The sequence below is a fragment of the Falco punctatus genome (assembly GCF_963210335.1).
Source record: "Falco punctatus genome assembly, chromosome: 7".
Taxonomy (NCBI): domain Eukaryota; kingdom Metazoa; phylum Chordata; class Aves; order Falconiformes; family Falconidae; genus Falco; species Falco punctatus.
In genome coordinates, this window is record NC_137587.1 from 17,323,759 (window position 1) to 17,344,809 (window position 21,051).

General features: G+C 38.4%; 1 protein-coding gene across 8 annotated transcripts in view; it reads right to left on the reverse strand.

Annotated features, from left to right (window-relative positions):
• Window positions 1–21,051, reverse strand: part of MEIS2 (Meis homeobox 2) — a 174,645-nt gene that overhangs the window by 138,617 nt on the left and 14,977 nt on the right. For all 8 annotated transcript variants that reach the window (XM_080394742.1, XM_080394740.1, XM_080394743.1 and 5 more), the window contains exon 7: window positions 19,555–19,669. In XM_080394742.1, the coding sequence (XP_080250868.1) occupies window positions 19,555–19,669 (115 nt within the window). The remainder of the gene's footprint in view (window positions 1–19,554; window positions 19,670–21,051) is intronic.

Here is a 21,051-nt window from a genome sequence, read left to right on the forward strand (position 1 = left end):
AACAATACATTTGGTGAAATGGAAGATAGTAAGCTTTTTTGTCAGAAAAGTTACACAGCCATAAGAATTCAATTAAGAAAATTCTGTTCAGCTTAATATAGCCTACTCTAATTTCTTCCATTTAAAAGTAACAAACAAACATGCACCCTGTACTGACAAGTGCAAAAAGGAAAATTGTGTGTTCACATATTTGTCGTGAATTCACGTTTGCCTGGTGCAGAAAGTTTATTTCTTGAGAAGCACTTCAGAAATAACAGGTCCTAGTTGCTACAGTAGCTCAGATTTTTAGTTTCCTGTGCCTCCAGATAAACAGTGTAACAAAGATTTCTTCTTTGTTGAGGACAGTTACTCTAAAGTCGCTTGAAGCTATCACACACAATTCAAAACAAGTAATTTTGTTCTAGAATGGATCCAAACAAGCTTATCAGGATTGTTATCTATTTATAAATTATATATTTAACAGTAAAGTAAGACAGATGTAGCTGGAATGTTACACATAGGGAAACACAATTAGAGATATGCCAAATTACTCAACCTAATCCCAAGCAATAGACTCTTCAGGGCACTGGGAACTTCTAGAAGAATTAAACATTGTATGTTGTAAAAAGCTCGATTAAATACCCTTAGAAATCAAGCAAGGGATTCTTTCAGATCTGCCTGCAATATGTAGTCCTCCCAAATGCAGAATGTTTGCCTCTTCAAGCGTCCCTTTTCTGCTCATTCCTTTAGCCACTGAACCTATGGAAAGGACACTTTAAAAAAAAAATAAAATGTTCAGTGCTTTCATGTCTCATATTTCATACACTTGGCCATCTTGAATTAATAGGAGTCAATGAAGATACACATTCTTAAAAACAGCGGCAGCTTCATTGGTCTAATCTATGAACTTTAAAGACCTTCGTTTTATGAGCTTTCCTCAGGGTAGGTATTTCAGTGTTCTGAAAACAGGGTTATGGACTGTTAAGTTAAGCACATGTTCTGCATCAACATTTTAGTTTCAGCAGGTTATTTGGTGCCAAGTATGCCAGTTAGTATCATCAATCCCAAAATATGTGCTTATTTGTTTGAACAGGTGTTTTGAGAACAGGACAGGAGAAAAGCACCTTTAATATATTTATTTAGCATCTATCCTTAATTCTGAAAATACCCTCTCCTTTGCCCCTGAAACATGTCAACATTTCACTTCAGATGCAAAGAGATGGAGCTGAAAAGGAGTGCGAATGAGTACTTCTGAAATATCACTAGTCTGATGATTTGTCCACTCATTTCTATTGTACATTATTTCTCATCTACTAATCGCAGACCTGGGTTTACATATGGTATGACCCATCTACTTGCAGAAAACTACCTTTTATTGTGCAACTGATGTTTACCTGCAGAAGACGTAAGTAAGGCTGAAGGAAAAAAAACAAATACCCTTCAGATAAGGAAACATAACCAGGGACTTTCACTGAGTCTGTTCTTCTGAAGACCATTTGTTAGCATTTGCATCAGAGGATGTACAGAGAGAAGAAATGGAAACAATCTAAATCCAAAATTGGCTTACACATTTCAGTCATTCCACAGAACAAAAATAATAGCTCGTTCTTAAAAATGAGTAGCAGCAAAACATAACAATAAGATTTACACAGACACAGACATGCTGCTGTCACATTCTTGGGTCAGTTGAGATGGTGCATCACAATTTTCACAAAATCCACACTCACAGATACACACTTCTTGCAGGTGTTATCTCAGACTTGGTCTGCTGAGAAGTGGAGTGAATCCCCGCAGCGATGTTTGAAGGTTTAAAAGCTCAGTTTTTTGTTTCTAAATGCTTATGAAAACATTGCCTATGCTCAGAGGCCTTTTAAAACAAAACCAAAGCTTTTAAAGCTTCAAAAGTGGTCATGGGAATTTGCTCATCAGGAGGGAATCCTAAATGAAGGCCAAGATTCAGTGGATTCCCCTGGACATGACAAAAGCCATAGCCTGTCTGCTGATCTACTATTTCTTATAATAGATGTGGGCTGATTCAAGCAAAACCTGACAAACCTTTGTCCATGTCCTACATTTTACAATACCTACTTTTAAAGGGTTTATGTCCTACTATCCTCTGCCATACTATTAAAAAAAAAAAAAGCCATCACCATAAACCCCCTACTTTCATGGATACTTAATGTAACTAAGAGAAAGACCACCCCCCAAAGTCATCAAATTAAAGTAAAAAAAAAAAGGGGGGGTGGGGGGGTGGGGGGAAGCTAAGCTTAGGACTTCTATTGTTATAACCTCAAACACATACAAGACAGGAAGGAAACCAAACTGACAGTTGCTTTTTAATATGTGAGAGATGATTTACAGAAGGAAATATTCTAATGCTATGTTAAAGGCCTAAACTACCCAAAAAAAATAGTTTTTCAAGGTCAATGTTTCCCACCTATAGCGGTTTTAAAATAAGGTAAGAAGTTCCTAACAAGTTTGTTAAAGGACTGTTATAAGAAAGTAATACTTGAGTAGATCAAGGCTACCTAATCAGTTATTTAAAGCATAAGAAGCCTGGTGTAAATGAAGCCTTTCTTCTGAAAGTGTGAGATATAACTTTTACGCAGTTTTAAGCTGAAGTACACAAAAAAATCTACAGTTTCACCTGAATTTAACAGCAACATTCCTGCCCACTGCATTTTCTTTTGGATGCAATAATCTCATTTTGTACATAGAAGTTCCCATGAAATAAGACAGACAAGAACAGCTAATGAGCATGGAGAATGCATGAGAGCAGTGGGTGTTACATGTGTTTTTTTGTGTTCAGAAGCAATATTCTTCTCAAATGATCCAAAATAAAACAAATCATGCTGTAACAAACATCTGTTTGAAGCAAGACTGGAATAGAAGACCAATACATGGATCCTGCAGTGGACATCTGTCCATGCATGGGTGTATCCCGCTCATTACAACCACAGTTTGAACTGGGACCCTTCCATCCAAGAGTACTAACAGTGGCAAGCAAAGCGGGTCCAAGTGAATTCTTCTAGGGTTTGCCTCAGCTGGAGGGTGCTCTTTGCATAGTTTACAAATTACGTGCTAGACAAGTTCTCAGTCTCTTAAGAACTGAACCTTACAAGGAAATTCTCTAAGGAAGCATGTAAAATGTTTATATGTGAATAAACAAGGAAAAAAACCTATATACACACACACCCCTGCTAAGAACATAAGCAGCTCCTCTGAGCTCATGTAAGGCAGTCATAGAAAATAACATAAGAAACAAACTCAAATCTATATTATCTGATTATATGAAGACAAATTATATAGAGATAAGATTTTTTTTGCTGCATAGGCACACCAAGATTTAATCAATTCTGCTTTCAAATATACAGATTGTGCTCCCATCAACTCCCACTGAAGTCAGAATTTGACCTATTGTGTACTTTACATTCACATCAATGAAGTCAGTAAGAATGCAGAAAATTGCTTTGGAAAGATGTAAAATTCTTTACTAGTTCTAAAATAAAAGGACAGCTTATTTCTTTTAAACAAACCAGACTGATAGCCGTTTGGAAGAGCTTAAAGGAGGGTTAATTGGCATACAGTAAACCTGAATTCTGACAGTGTGGACTTCTAGCTAAAATGACATTCTCTTTGGTGGTCCAAGGACTGTAGTATTAGTTTACAAGAAAGCAGAGAGGGGTTTGAAACCAAACCCTGAATGTCACTGATGAGTTACCAGATTAGAAAGGCCTGACTATATGAAACATATTCCTACCCAAATTTATATTCAGAAGAGAAAACAAAACAACAAAAAAGGGGCAAATCTGTAGCTGAGCCTGAGTTAGAGATTAATAGAATGAATGAAAGATCTTTAAAAAAAAATCAAGAAAACCCTTCTTTCATAAAACCTTGCTCATAGACATAAATTTATGCCAAACTATGCTTAAAGTTGGGAATATGAATCGTTAATAAGATCTAACTCAAGGAAATAATTAGGATAACCAATCTATAGCTAAATGAAAGTGTTTCATCTATCATTGCAGATATGCACTACAGAAGATTTTCTGGAAATGGATAAGGTAAGATGAATTTCATTATTCCGAGACACACAAAAAAACCAAAAACCAGAAAGAAGAAAACAGGCACTTACACATTGGTTAGCTATCAGCTACGTCTAACTCAAGCCCATAAAGTAAGTTTTTGAACTTTACGGAAGTTCAGATATGGTCCTTTAAAACTGGAAGAAAGCAGTAAAACCTATAAGCAATAAAAATCTATCAAATGTTCAACACTAATGAGATAGTCTTTGTTATGTTTTTTAACTGGAAAACTGCATTGTTACTTCTCCCTTGGTCTGAAGTATGAGCACTGCAGTAATTTTTCTCTTTTTAAATCCTTGCTCATGAAAAGGACAGAAAACCCAAAACTGTCAGTCAGCTGAGATGCTAGCACAAATCAGTCTATCCCTGTTTCCCTAAAATGAAAGACATCTATATGCATTAAGCATTTTGGTAACATCTAAATCAAAATTTAATTTTGTAATACTTTAAGCTTATGGAATTTACTGTTCTACACAAAATGGATAAAACTGTTGAAGAAAAATAAGACTATTAAAACAAAGCGTTAATTAAGACTAATGCTTCTCATCTGGAAAGACAGGTCTAAATTTACCACCAAAAAAAAATCTATGAACTAGGACTTTTTTCTTACTCAAATACAACTCCACATGGTGATAGATGTTTTGCACAAAATATATTAAGTATCTGAATACACAAAATTAATCTTAAGTGCATGGCCTCAGAAGCACATGAAATCTAATCAAAGTCTAATGTTAAAACAAACAATACCTACTAGCTTTCTTTTTGAGGAAAATATTTGTAGTTTAGGACTAGAATGAAAATGTCAATTGAAAACGACTCTTACAAAGGCTGAGGTGGTAACATTAACGCTACTGTGGGCCTCATTATTTTAGTAACAGCACTTGCAATATACAGAGTTATATGTATATTTGTCTTTGCCAGACTGAGGTCCTGCTTTGGTTATCGTAGGCACTTCTGAAAACAGAAGAACTATGCTGAGGTACATGTAAGATCTTTTAACCCTTTGCCATTTTTTTCCTAAAAATATTTGCCATTTCCACATGCTGATCATTATATTAGAAACTTCAATAAGTAGCAAATTATAATTTGGGCTTCAGTTTAACACTGAGAAATAAAAATAAAAGGCAGTAATGAAGAAATAATAAAAAGGTGACAGCCTTTTGACTGTAGAGGAGACATCGGGCTTTAATAATTTTCTGAAGGCAGTGAACTGACAGTAAAAGTTACACTCATTAGGTTTTATGTGTTCTATGGACTGAGTATTTTTTCATTCAAAACAGCTTTCTTTACAATTTGATAGCACAGAAATATGATATTTTTTTTTACTAATATAAAATCCCTCCCTTTTTACTTTTCACAAGAAATTTCTTCATGTAAAACATCAGAAGACCAAGATAATGCTTGGTCATGAAGTGGATGCACAGCATACATGGTTGTTTTAAACACATCTGAATTATGTACCCAGCTGAATGGGAGTCCGTGAACACCAGGTAATGTCAGGAAGTCAAAATTATTGTTGTCTCAATGAAGCACTTGAGACTACTGTTTGAGCACCAGAACCTCAGTGTGTTAGGTACTGTACAAATAAATAAAGCAGAAGGACAGTCCCTCTCCCTTTTTTTTCCTGGCAGAAGCCCAATGTAGTTCCATTGATTTCAGATGTATTAGCAAGGAAGGGCCTGATCCAGAGCTCACTGAAGTCAACCGAAGTCTTTCTGTTGATTTAACAGGCTTTGGATTAGTCCCTAAATAAGAACAGATTTTGGCTCAGCTAAAGGATTTCACTTAAGCCCTCTGCTTGTTCAAGCATCTAGTAGGAGCTAAGAGAACACTGCAGTCCTACTGAGTAGGAGGCTGTGTTCATCCTGAACTGTCCCCTTTAACAGATGTATGGGGTCAGGAGTCCTACAAAATAGAGAACCGTTAGTAAGTGGTAAAGCTGAGGTGGGAGGAATTAGAAAGGAAGCTCCAAGCTGAAAAAATCTGATTTGTGCTATTTAAGCAATGTTCCATCCTCTTTAGGCAGGAGTGTAAAATTAGACAGGGAGTTCATGCGAATTTCCTAATTTTACGCTCGTAAATTATTTAAGACCTTAGCACCAAGTCCTGCAATAAAATTATATGCATGTATTTGTCATATTCACTTCTGCTGGACTCTCTGCAAAGAGAGGCTGCCTTAAATCTAGGTATGGCCAACTTAGAGCTGCATGTGGAGAGGCCCAAGGAAAGTTTAAACAAATGTAATTGCTTAAAAAAAGTGTAGCCACAATAAGCTGGTGGGCATAATGCAAGATTATAAGGAAAAGAGCGCTCTTATTTCAGAATTAAATGCTGGGGTTGTCAAAAAATTTCATGGTACAAATCACATCTTAACAGAGAATTTGTTGAATTCTCCTCTCTCTTTCATGGCTGCTCCACCAATCCTTGTCAGTTACAGCAAATGCTCTGTTTACACAAGAAAGTAGAAGACCCCAGTCTTCGCTTGTGCATGAGGAATGTATAGTGCCAAGGGTGTACAAAGGTAACCATCCATAAAATAATCTGAGCTCTTTCCACAAGTTATGCAGCTGGCAGCTTAGACAGCACTCAGTGCAAGTTTGAGCATCTGGAGTTAGCAATGGACTTTGGACTCAGAGCAGCTGGGAAGTCAGTGGAGCAGGAGGAAACCACTTTGTCTTGCTCTCTACTCACTACTCCAACTGTAGGTAGGAACAGGAGCACACGGGCCTTTGTGCCAACTCTGCCACCAGATGATTTCCCTGTCTTCACTCCTTATCCTGGGGTAAAGACAGCCTCACAAATAACCCAAACACAGCCAGGCTTGGGGGCTGCCACTTACAAGCCACCCATATGTAACAGCAGAAAATGAAGAATCATTTACTTCCTCCAACTCCACCCATACCTGCACACAAGGTGAATTACTATATTGACTACAATCAAACAGCAGCAAATTCCTTAAAGTTAGTTTTGAGTATACTGCAAAAGTCTGTTCTGTCCAACAGATCTGAAAAAGTGCTAGTATTTCAAGAAATGAACCAAACTGAAAGCACAAATTTATTTTTCTCTGAAGCTTACTTTAACATTTAAAAACCACTAGAGGAAAAAATACTCAAAACTTGCCTATGCAAGTAAAAAAAGCTGGTGTTTATTATTATTTGTCCTATAAAATGTAAGGCATGATGAAATTTTGTTCAGAAATGTTAGGAAGACCTTTACGGCTGTCTTTTTGTAGATCTTATGTGTCTTAACGTCAATCGTTTCTGTGGGAATTGTCACCAAAAAAATGGGTGTGTGTATGTGTGTGTTTGATTCTTAAGATAAGAGAATCATGCTTTGCTTTCATTTATTTGGATGTGTTTGACCCAGACTTTGCACATCTGAAAGCAGCAGTGCCCCTGTTATTGCTACTCATTCCATGCAAGAAGGATCAGGATCTTATGTGCATGGTGTCTTCCTTGTCTCTCCTCTGAGAATGAAAAACTTCTTTTAACTGATTCCCACCCCTTTCCTTCAAACCTTCTCTGGACAATCCACCACTGACTCATAAACAAAAGACAGATCTTTCACGAGTTTCATGATCAAGACACCTAGTTGGTGCATTTTAAAGTGTTATTCTAAGTTCTGTAGAAACCCAAGTTACTAAATCTAGATTGGGATGTTTATTAAGACTAAAAGCAGTAATAAATAACAGTAAAATAGTTACACAAAATTCTCCCACCCCCCCAAAAAAAGATGGATTTGCTGTATTTCATAGTTAACAAAAAAACTCTGAATATGAAGCAGACTATTCATAATACTGCTGCCAGTTCTGATGCCCAGAGCTTTCATTCTTAGCCACCATTGCCTGCTTACATGCTGAAAACTCTTAGGCAACAGAGCAGGGGGTACGCTAGATCTTCTCATGCCAGGATGAGAAAAATCAATGCCTCTGTTTAAAAGACAGAGCTACTGATGTGCAAGGCTACTACATATCACAACCTATTCTATAGCTCTAGAGTAATAAGGAAATCCTAAAGAAGGAGAAAAAAAAAAAAAAGACAACGTATTGCACTGTCTTGTTCTAAGTCGACATTACCCTTGGATCCCTAAAACCTAAATATGAACACAGAATCAAGTTTTACTTGCCCTACATTTACTATGCTTGTTCAGGGAAAGAGAAAAAAAATAAAACAAAACCCCCATTAAACAAGGAATACACATATATAGTGCTTCAACAACTTTTTAACGTTGGAAACATCACTTTAGACTTCTCACCTTTATACAAATATCGCTAAAGAACTGGTGATGTGATCCATGTCATCTTTTATTGCTCGCTTCATAAGCCTTATTAACTAAAAACCATACAAAGTTAAAGATTAAAGCTATTTTGTTCACCTTTTTTCGCCTTTGTTAAAAAAAGAGGAAGTGTTCAAGCAAGCAATACAATTTACAAATGCAGTATATCCAGTGCTTCTTTTATGACATTCAGGAAGGCCAATACAAGAACGCACTTGAATTTTCTGCATTCCTGGAATATCAGAGCAGTGCACTGACAACAGGTGATCATTTCATAACATCCATGCAACATCTAAGCACCCTTGTGCCCATTGTACAGATGGGGAAGAACACACATCAGAGAGGGCATGTAACACAAGGTCCTACTGGATTCAGCTCTGCAGCTAGCGGCTCCTGGGTAGACAGCCATACCCTTACCTCATGGCAACAAACTGAGGAGCTACCAGCAGGCCACCAAAATAACAGATGTCTTCCCACTGACCATACTTTTATTTGGATCATGCCTGCAGCTAGCAGGGTAGTTAAGGTGGCTGTCACTGGTATCACACTATCCTTATCACTATACCACTTTCTTATAGTTCCCATAACACCAGAAAGTTGCAAGACTGAGTTTCTACATCTCTTTTCACATGTACATTTTTCTTCTGGAAAACATTTTAAAATATTTCATTTACACCGTTTACTGCATGGACTGCAACAGACGCAAGCCAGTGGAAACCACTGGTTAAAATGGTAAACATTTATTTGAAGATAATATCCTAAATATATAGACACTCATTTGATTTTAAAAATCCTCAGTTTATCAAGACTTATATGTAGATGGCTTGGATTTTAGGGAATGAAAAACCTACCTGAGTGATACAATAGTTTCAGTGAAGAAAGGAGAAGATAGAAAATAGGAGAAATTGCTCACTTCAACCTATAGAAAGCTTCCTGCAACCTCAGTTCCAATTTTAACAACCTATAGTACCAGTTAGCTTAAATAAATCATACAGGTTTGAGAAAGTATTATTTAGACACCAGACCTGGGTTTATTAGTACCCTGCAATCAGTTACTTAGAAGTAATTTTATAAATGAAAAGCAATGTTTTACAGTAATTCAAAATCAGATTGGCTTGAAAATTCAGAAAATTCAGAACTAGAAACATGCATCAAACCACGTTAAGAGCCAATGGCCATCAGATTTCCTTCACCTGTCCTGCTTCCCCAGATCTAACGGCTGCTGGGAAGCTGGAGCAGCCATGGAGTGGTTAGCACTCCTCTTCTCAGGCAGGGTAAAGACAGTAAGACAAAAGGCCTGTGTATTACAATGTGTAGTGCCATAATGCAGTGTTTGATGCTCTAGAGGGCCTACAACAAGTACTGTACAGCCAAAAATCAATTGGAAATCAGCATGATAACTGAGCATGACTTGCCCTGTAATAGCCTTAAGCCCCCCAAGGCTATGTGGGTCCCTTTCATCTGCCAGGCCGAAGCAATGCTAGGGGAAGCCTGGCCTCCCCTCCCTGGGCACCTAGGTGCCTCTTACCTACTGCTTTTACCCTTGTGCTGGTTTGGGCTGGGCTACAGTTAATTTTCTTCACAGCAGCTAGTATGGGGCTGTGTTTTGGATTTGTGCTGGAAACGGTGTTGATAATTCAGGGATGTTATTGTTATTGCTGAGCAGCGCTCACACAGAGCCAGGGGCTCTTCTGCTCCTCACCCCACCGCACCAGTGAGGGGCTGGAGGGCACAAGGAGCTGGGAGGGGGCACAGCCGGGACAGCTGGCCCCAACTGACCAGAGGGGTATCCCAGGCCATGTGATGTCATGCTCAGCACAGGAAGCCGGGGAAAGAAGAAGGAAAGTGAGACATTCAGAGTGATGGTGTTTGTCTGCCCAAGTAACCATTATGTGTGATGGAGCCCAGCTTTCCTGGGGTTGGCTGAGCACCTGCCTGCGATGGGAAGTGGTGAATGAATTCCTTGGTTTGCTGTGCTTGGGTGTGAGGCTTTTGCTTTACCTATTAAATGGTCTTTATCTCAACCCACAAGTTTTCTCACTTACACTCTCCAGATTCTCTCCCGCATCCCACCAGCAGGGAGTGGAGAGCGAGCAGCTGTGTGGGGCTTAGTGGCCAGCTGGGGTTAAACCACAACAACCTCGCACAGTAAGGAGAAACAACAGCCTCAGTGCATCTTTTAAGCTCTCAAAAGTGGAATTTGATTTTTCTTGGCATAGGTTTGGAGGCTTTAAATTTTCTCTCACTCTCCTTTTCTTTTTTAATAAATTTCTCCTCTAAGTAAACCTACTGATTTTGGACTGTAAACATCCTCAGCATGAAGAAAATCCCTCTGATCCTGTGGCTGAATACAGAGTGGTGATTCCTCTGTCACATTCAACAAAGTAAAACTCAAGAAGTAAAAGAGAAAGAAACACTGTTCAATTCCATGCAAATTGTTATGCATGCAACAAAGTGGGCCTACAAATATTTCACTCATATGGTGGTTTTAATTTCAATATTTCTTTAATTACTTTCCAACAATGTCTGGTTTCTGTTGAATTTATGCTAGTACTTGGCATTTGGTGCAACCCCAAAAAGATAAGATACATATGTCCCCTATTCACAGTCTTGGCATTTTTACCTTAACTCAGGCATTGGAGTGATTGGTTTGAAAAATTACCTTGCTGATTAGCTGGGTTTTCTGGTAAATATATAGTGTTAATCCTTAAATTCTGAATATGACATAAGGTATACAAATGTTCTGTCTGACTCAACAGCAACATATCACGGCTTAAGGAGGACATGTATGCTGATCACTGTGAGCAAAGAAAGAGCTAATTGGGAGTTAGATTCAGTGTGATTATCAGCTTGTTTATGATAAGGGAGTACTCTTCTGAATAGCACTGTAAATTCATCCCTGATTGTGGTGTTAAACCACAGCTCATTCCCCCCCCCCCTTTTTTTTTTTTTGTTTGGTTAGAAAGGGCTTTAAACTATTTTCAGCAGATGACAATGTCATGCTTTGATTTTCCTCCGTCTTAAAAAATAAATCAGCCACATGAGCCTGATGTCAAATTTCACTTTCTAATAGGAGAAAGGCACATTTTAAGTGTTTACTATAAGAACACATTTGGGTAATTTTTCCCCATGTCATTATGAACATTAGACTGACCCAATTAATATGAAATGTTTCTATGCTGCTGGAACAGACCGTGTTACAGAAAGAGCCATTTGCACAACCTGTTCATGATTATGGGCCATAAGGACACAAAGATGGCATAGACATTTGCAGACCATCTGAATTCTTACAGGGGAAGGGGAAAGAGGGAAGGGGAAAAAAAAATGATGTTAGCTGACTGTTGTGGTTCATGTTTTTTAATCCAGAGTATTGGACATGTAACACAGCAACAAGAGCTGATCATTTTGTTTAATCACCTTTTGGATCTTTGCCAGATGGTCTCTATTGAGAGCGCTGCAAACAGAGAGAGATGAACTGCGTCTAACATGCCACTAGAGCTTTCCCGTAAATGTCTGAGAACTGAATCCAACAAGAATTTAGTCTCAGAGCAGAAAGGGATACATTTAAAAACTATGTGCATTAACTATACTTTTCCCCATAGAATCCTCACTTGGCATGAATAATTTACCCTCTCTTATGCTAATGGGATCATGAAAGTATCCCTGTGTCTTCAGTGCAGCTATTCTCAGCTTTCAGTAATTACCCCACCCAGTGAAAATAACATGGCTTCTGCAGCTGAACGGCCTACGAGTACCTGGCAATTAGAAAGATCATGGCTGACAGAGGAGCGGTCCAGAGATGGACACACGAGCCCCAGCAGCCGCAGGAGCAGTTTGGAAAAGTAAAAGCCTTCCACTGTGAACATTTCCTTAGTTGCTTAAGATCAACATGAAGAAAGCAGCTCCTGCAAGGGCATTTATTTTATTTATTTTTTTAAGGATGACATAGAAGATTCTAATGTACCACCCCAGAACCCTAACATTCAGAAATAGCGACCTTCCTTGGTCATCAACAGTTAAAAGAAAGTTTGTGGGTTTGTTGGTTTTTGTTTGGTTTTTTTTTTTTAATTAGTGCTGTCTTGTTAAACAAGAGGGAGAGAATTAAAAAGTCAATTAATGAGTGTCCTTCAGTATCTGACAATTTTACCAGCTACACAAAGGAAAATTCTGTAGTATTTCATTAACAAAAAGTTTTGTAAAACCCATTACAAAGAACCAGGCTTTGACCTCTGTCCATAGCACTCCATGCTAGGTAGTTCACTATGTAAAAATTATCAGGCTAAAACATCTGGGAAAGAAAGCTATGAAACAGCAGGGAACGTGGCTGGTTTATTGTTTATCTTTTGTTTATGAGGCAGTATTCAAGTTTAATTACTACTCTAAATTAAACTCTAACAGGCATCAGGAGACATCCCTTTACACGACTAAGTTAAAAAAAAATCCAGAGATTCCAACATTAGATCTTTCAAATAAGTTGGCATATATAGGAAGAAATTAGTCAGTCTCTAACAACACAGGAAGACGTTTAAGCACTTGCTACTGTATGTTTGAATCTGTTGCATTATGAAACCATTAATATTGTAACAAACATACAATTATAATTTAGCAAAATGGGATGTTAGTCTCACATTTGGAGGCAAATTGGGTTAGGCTGAGTAAGATCTGAGATGGAAAGAATGGCCTAAGGGGGAATCCTACCTTTTTCATTTGAAATTCAAACATACAAATATATAAACAAATATATATATACACACATACATGCATATATATATTTAAAAACACCCACAAACATGAAGTCAGAGGGAAACCTCTCAACAGTAACAACCTCTTAAGTAAAATGGTTTAGTTATTTTCTCTGAATGTTCACTTACAAAAGGGAGGAAAGAGTTCACTATGTTCACCATAACAGTAAGTGACCAGTTTTAGATGAACTTAGCTGTAGGAAAAAATAAAAGTTGAAAGCAACTAGCAAAAGATTATTCCAGATGGCATCTGTCATATTGTATTTAGGGTTATTTTAAAGAGATTACTGCCACTATGAAAACATTCCATTGACAGAGTTTTCCTAGGCTGCATTTGAAACCCCAGCACAACATACTTCAAATATGGAAGTAAGTGTTTTCTAATGCGTATATAGATTTTTATCTATATCTAAATATAAAAACCTATGTGGACGGAAAGCTAAGAATGAGGTGAGAACATTAAATACAAGTATAATATTTTAACACACGCAGACACACACTTTGATTTAATAAAATGTGAGGACTCTGCAGTTGCCACCAGCCTGATTATTAGAAAACTGTATAGTGAAATGAAGATTCAGTATGAAATTTTAATGCTACTTATTGAATAGTGGGTAGGGACATAACTGTTCACTGACTCCAGCAATCAAACAAAAACTGCAAAAGAGATGTATTTGTTCATGCAAGAGACAGAGAGAAAAGAAAGGACGGGAGGATTCTAAAATGTGACTATATTTAGCTAAGCTGGTTCTGGCATCATTATGGTTAATGTGCATGTGGTGTGCAGTGTGAGCTCAGCAGTTACTGGGCCAACTGTCTCAGTATTTCTGGGAATTCTGCCTATTCACAGTGCAGGGATTGTTCAATTGCTGCAAAATGTACAAAATGAATTTTACAAAAATGAATTGTAAGGAAGGCCCCATTACAACGATTTTACAGCAAAGATGTCAACATCAATTTTTCTTTCATGCATAGCTAATGATTAAAACAGCATATTCCATTTGCCTAAGACAATTTATTTCATATTGGCACATCAAAATATTGAAATACAAAGTTATCTTTACTCTACCCTTATTATTCATTGCTGCTGAACCCACACTATTGTTCAAACCATGAAAAAATAAAGCAAACTTGGCAAGAAATACTTAAAACAAAGGCTCATCAATATTCTCCAATTTGTCAACATCTCAATTACAGCAATGGAAAAAATGTAAATTTCATGTGCTTTGAACACTAAAGGGTCTATTCTTCTGTCAGTGCACATGCGTAACTCCCATCACCATTAATGGGAATTACTCATACATATCAACACAAGGACGGGCCCCTCAAACTTGAAAGGAAAAGATGAATTAATAAGGGCTACTCTCTTCCTGTATCTTCCTCAGCTGAAAAAAGTCATTGTTCTTTAAGTTTTTCATACTTCATACAGTTCACCTTTATGAGAGCTGTGCCTTCTGAAATAATGCATCTCCAGTGAAGCATTATTTATTAGCAAGTTTGATTTTTCACAGTCTGGATGTTTGAGCCTTTCTATTAGGAATTTCCTCTCTTACAAAAGACAGCTCTCTTCCAATAAAACCATACCCTATAGCTTTATAGGTACAAATACAAAGGAATAAAAACACATTCTGAATCCTTATGATGAATATGCATACTAGCCTCAGCAGGCTTACCTATAAATACAGAACTAAGGAAAAGAAGTTGTAGCATTATCTTTTGGATATTAAGCTTCCAAAGACATTGCATTAATGTGTTATTTTTTGTATTAACAACAACATATCCCTCTCCTTTTTCTCACTATTGGAGTTTGGTTCAAAGCTTTATCTATTTTCAGTAGAGCTTTGACAACTAGGACAGGCCTTTGGGCATTATCAGCTAGTTTTGCAAACAAATTTGATTTGTATGCCATCATTATTACAAGATGGTATATAATGAATAAGAAATATACTATCTAATTTTTCCAGCATGCATCAATCCAGAGACGTAACCCGGAACAAACACATAATTTCAGCTGATATCTTAGTTGACTTTGCTCCAAACCAGATGATGAGTCTTTGCCACAGAAAGCTATCGAGGACAAATTTGTGGGACAAACATCAAGCTGTCACAAAAATGTTTCAAAACTACTTTAAGATATTGCCCTAGAGAGTAGCCTCAGATGTTATTTATAAAGGGGTAGATCTTCTTCATTCAGCACAAGCAGCTCCATCATAAAAAACCACCAAACCAAAAAAACCACACAGCAATGAACTACTCACATGGGTAAAGCAAAGTGGATGTAATGCCCATTTGTATTTTTCCTGCTGTGTAACCTAGAAGTTGCTTGTCTCTGGCTTCTCACTTACGGTCAAGTTTATCACCCCAGGCCTAATCCTAAGAAGATGCTGAACTTCCTGAAAGGTCCTGAAGAAACACAGCCTCCATCTGACTTGGCTGGATCAGGCCTGTTGAGCAACTGAACTAAGAATATGACAAATCAGGTATACAATCCTGGTATCATAAAATATGAAACCGAAACTATTCCCTGGTGCTTTCCTGTAGACCACATGTTTTTAAACCTTAAAAAGATTTATTTCCCACTTTTCATGCATAATCTGCCATATTCATTATTTGAAATATCCCATAAAGAGATTAAATAGGAATTAAAAGTCTGGAAGCACCATATCCATCACTGTGGTACAAACTGGTGCTGAATTCTAGATGTCATTTAGCCTTGTGTGTAAAGGCAGTGGCCGTTTTCACTTTGTTTCACAAAGAATAAGGAAAACATAATACAATACCCCAGAAGACTTTCAGAGGTGTTTTTTTCCCCTCCAAATAAAAGGGTGGATGATAAAGCTACACACACCTTTTAATCTTCCACTTAGGGTTTTTACACATATATTCCCTGGCAAAAACTCCAGGGTCTTCTCTCCCCCCTCCCCTTCTTTCAGCCCCTTTCCTGCCATCTCCCTTGCTATAACTCAGCTAACCCAACAGAACCAGTCAGTTTTAAATTTCAGTTGGGACCCCGGTGACCTGTTAATGAATCTACAGAGAGGAGAAAAACTCACAGTGTTGAGTTATGCCTGGTGTTGCTAGCTGACTTGGAGTCAGAAATGCTTGAAGCGTTAACGTAATTGCAAGAATGTGAAAAATGAAGCGTTGGGCTCCTGAGCAAAGCGAAAGGTCAAAGCAAGCCCTACACAAAACAAGTCTCTGGAAGATGGCCTCATTAGACCATTAAATCAGCTTCTTCTTTTTCTCCTTTGTAAGATGTTTAGTGTGTTTTATTTTTATTATTGGATATATTTAACTCTTTCCAGGGCAGGGGGAAAGTTGATCAGACCACCTATATAATTACTAAATTCTGAAATAGTATTACATGGCATTGATCTGCATTTGCGGATCTGAACTGGGATAAAGTCAATAAATGCTTGGTAGATTACAGGTCACTAGTACTTTAGTTTGCTAGATGATCAATATGTTGCATAGCTTAGTTTTCTGTTGAACAAGTGAGGTGACATGTTAAGAACAACATAGACACTCACCACTAATAAAATTAGGATAATCTTTCAACATTTACTGCCTGAAGGCCCTTTCTTTAACTCTTTCAATGCCAGCATGTTTCTAATAATACTACAGATTGACTAACTTAACCCTTTGGATGCCAAAGGGCAGTCATGCACTGTCGTGCAGACTGTCCTCCATAAACAGAGAAAACAACTACACCTTTGTTTGGTTCTAACTTTAAGAATTATGGATGGATTCTACTGCGTAATAAATACATCTATCTCATGCAGAGAAAGTCTGCAAAAATAAGGTTATCACTCCCCCAATTCCTTTTCATCTGCCTCCCGCTCCCCCACCCTGAAAAAAAAAAAAAAAAAAAAAAAAAAAAATCACAAGCTGCATATCATAGACTTAAGGCAAAAGCAGAGACCCCTTGAAACAGTGTTCCCAAGAGCCAGAAAAGTCAGACTTTAGTTTGAATCAATCTCTGCTGCCACCAGGCATCAGTGCAGAACACCATAAGTTGCTAAAGTCACCCAAGACTCTCTAATGAGCTCCCATTCCCAAGGAAACCTTTGGGGCAGGTGGAATAATTGAAAAAGCATTTGTGAAAGGTCTTGACAAAACTGCAGGGAAGCCAAGTTGACCCAAATAGGTAACTGGACCAGAACAGCTCAAGAGGGCATCTACCCATCTTGGCATTGCCTGGGACTGACTCACTGCCAGTTCACAAGTCATAAAGTAAACTCTGTCTCTCTCAAGGAAGGGTAAGGAAAATTCAATAGAGGCCTCCCTCTCTTTAGTCTTTCCCAGGGTTGAGAGGGGGAGAGCAATCCAAAGCTGTCTCCAATGGGAATTTTGCTGGTGCTGTAGGATCATACATCTTTCAGCTGCCAGCAGCTGAGTGGAATGCTGATTTGCCACTGGACAACTGCTTCCCTTTGAAAGGCCCAGCTGAGCACAAAGGGAAGCACACTAGCGATGTTTCATCCTGCTCGACTGGGCAGCACTTGTGGCTGATTTGGTCCTTCAGCAGTCGTTCCCCTTCTGCAGAAATCAGCGTAACAGGTTTGTTTAAATCATATATATTACCAGAAACCTCAGTCTCCAACAGGAAGTCGGTATAGTTATCATCACCTACTTTTTCTTATACTTAGCAATATTTCTTGAGCAACCTGAGTCATGTGACCAGGGATCGGAGACTAGTGAAATGGAAGATCCCTGGATGTCGATACAGGGGATTTCTTTATATCAAGCATGGCTTGGTGAAGAAACAATTTTAATTTCTAAGGGGCTGCTGGGACAGAGTGAAGATACAGGTGTGAGAAAATTTCTTACCTAGGGGTGGAATGAAAACACTGTGGCAGATGATTCAGAAGAATCATTTTTAAGTACACAAGTTATCATGTGCTATGCCAAGCATCTTAGCCACAATACACAATGTAAACATTTGATCATCAGTAAAGTCCATGGCCAGCTAATAGACATAACACCAATTTGCTGCGTAGCAGTCAAGCTCTCCCTTTCATTAGCTGCTGAAGCTGTAATAGTTCATGCTGGGCCTCCTACAGCTCCAATCCAACCACACAGGAAAAAAAACCCCGTGTGACTCATGTTGGAGTTGGATCACACCCTGTGCCATGGCTGCTTTCTATCAGCAATAAGATTACAAATGTATAAACAATTCATACAAATAGGAGACAAACCCAAACCACTCTACTAGAAACAAACTTTGCAAGTTCCTAGAATTGCAACGGGTACGACACCAGATCGTGAGACAGACGAGGGGATCTAGCTCCGTGCCAAGTAGTGGGCCACGTGAGAGACATGATTTCCTGTCTCTGCTCCACCACCTAAGCGTGGCAAATACCATGGTGGCAAGCAGCCTGCAGCACAAGGCTAGTCACGGCAGCTGTAGCCCCAAAGGCTGCTCCCCTCTCCAGTGCTGGAATCCCGCATGGCTAGTTGGATGGCAGACCTGTCAGCTGGCTCTGTGTAACCCCCAGGCAGGGGAAACAGTGGCAAAATGCTGCAGAAGCATGAGATGGAGGAAGCATAAGATGTGATAATGGTAAGGTCTCACTCACTAGCGGAGGCTTACCCAGTTTACAAAGAAAAATGAGAACGGAAGCCCACCTTAAACTTTGATCTTAAATTTATTCTGAGTCAAAATTCAAGAATGACAGTACCATCTTCACCCAATTCTTAGCACTGGAGGCTTGATTCTTATACCTTCTGGAGTCACTTATACTTCTAATGAGCAAGTGTAAAACACCATCATATCAGAATGACAGCCTTTGACACTCACTCAGCATGGATACAGATGACCACACACAAGGTGCAATGCAGTAGGAAGTAAAACAAAAAAAACCCTGAAATAATAACCAAACCTCCTGAACCCTTGAGAAGGCTTCACTGTAGATCCAGCAAAGGTTTTGCAGTTCAGGTACGTCTATCTCTATTTACCATCCCAAATTTAGATTTTCAGAAGCAGAAACAAGTCCGTACAAGCAAACATTGCAAGAAACATTTTTCTGGTTTTTTTCTTCTACTTCATATAATTTAGAAGCTTCGTAACTCCAGAAAGGACTCTCTTCCCCAACTATAACTACAGGTTAAATTCTCTGTCTACAATCCAGCTCAAACAACTGCATCACAGCTGGAGAGTATGCCTGTCATTATATTTACTTACACCACACAAAAATAAACTGTAGATAACCAAATTTGTAAAGGAATTGGCAGAACTAATCAATTGTTATTACAAAGCTTGTTTGAAGATTAGATATTTCACTTTGAAATAATAATAAAATGCAGCTAAGTGGGTTAGAAAAAGGAAATACCATCTCCCTAAGTTACAGCTGATTATACTGCAAGTCTGCCACTCCATGTTTACTCTAAGGCAGATGTACTGATATAATAAAAAAAGCTGGAGTTATTTTAGTCATGCCTACTTTGCGGAGGGAAAAAGTTTGACCTTTTACCTTGCTCGCTGCTGTTGTCTCCGCTCTGGGAAGCATGGCCCCCACTGGAGGGCCCCGGTGTGCCTGCCGAGTGCGTTGAAGTTGCATCATCGTGGTCTCTCCAAGATGAAGGATTCTGGTGTCAGAGTGCCAAGGAATTTTTTCCACAGTTCCCATTCCAATAGCAAATGAAGAACAGAAAGAAAACCGGGAGAAGAGGGGAGGAGGGGGGGGAAAAGTATACACATTAGCATTTTTGAAATGTGCCAAACATTGATACTGTTTGCACAGTGTAATAATTCATCAGCAAAGACAAGCAGAGGAGGTACAAAGATTTACTTGGTAAAATAAAGGACAGATTTTTTTCCCCTTTTTAAACTTTCTAGAGAGTTGTCTGGATTTAATTGTTTGAATAATACTGCAGAATAATATTTCAGGGGAGAAAAAAAAATAATTTAAGTTTCTCAGTGAGCTATACAGGGGGGCCATAAGGACAGCATCAACCTGCACAGTTTATGTCACTAGGTGTTCGCATTAGGAACGTAATAGCTGATATGCAAACTATCTCCCCACATGGTTTTTTTTTCCCAGACTGACTAGAGGTGGCAGGGGAGAGGAAGAGGAGGGAAACTGTTTTGAGAAGTAGAAGAGAACACGCATGGGAGAGGAGCATGTCCTCACACCCTACCCTTTCTCTCATCCATTTGAATGCTGGAAAAACTTTAAGCAAATGCAAAGTTGCAAGGGGAAAAGCAAGCTTTCTTTGAAAGACATTATATACCAGGAAAGATGGTTCCTCGCCCCCCACCACCACCTTGATATGACACATTTCAGAAGATTTTCTAGAGGTATTGCTCTAACAGTTCGCTTACAAGTTTTGTCAAGAATAACTACCAGGTGATTATATAAAATAACATGTATAGTGGTTTTTTTTATGTAATTCTTTCTACATTACTATGCATAAAACATGACAAAAGGGAACACGGAAGACAGACATATGAAGTTTGCAAAACTTGGCTAAATAAGACTTCAACTACTGTACTTTAGTCACATAATTCATGCACACTTTCTAATTTATTGAGTATCGGTTTTCCCGAAGCAAGAGGCTGCTATTTAAAACGATAAGTGAGGAAAACTTAATGCTACAGTTTAGTGCTACTTTGCTGAGTGTATTCTCCTCCTATCCTCCTCCCCTTTCCTGATCATTCCCAATACCCTGCTGTTGCTTAAAGGAAAACAGGAATTCTACTGTACAGGAAGAGCTTTATCAGCACCACATGAAGGCAGGCAAGAGATGGAATTTCCTCTGGCAGAAAAGGAGAGCAAGAACACATGAAACAGATCAGACCAGGGGCTGGACCTGCATTACTTGTCACCTGTATGTGACAACTTAAATCAAGCGCATTATAATAATTCAACAACGAAACAAACAAAAAATGCCCTCTAAAAAAGAGAAAGTTATTCCTTCTTAGGTTTGACTGTGTTTTAAATCTGCATTGCAAAATAACACTGGACTAT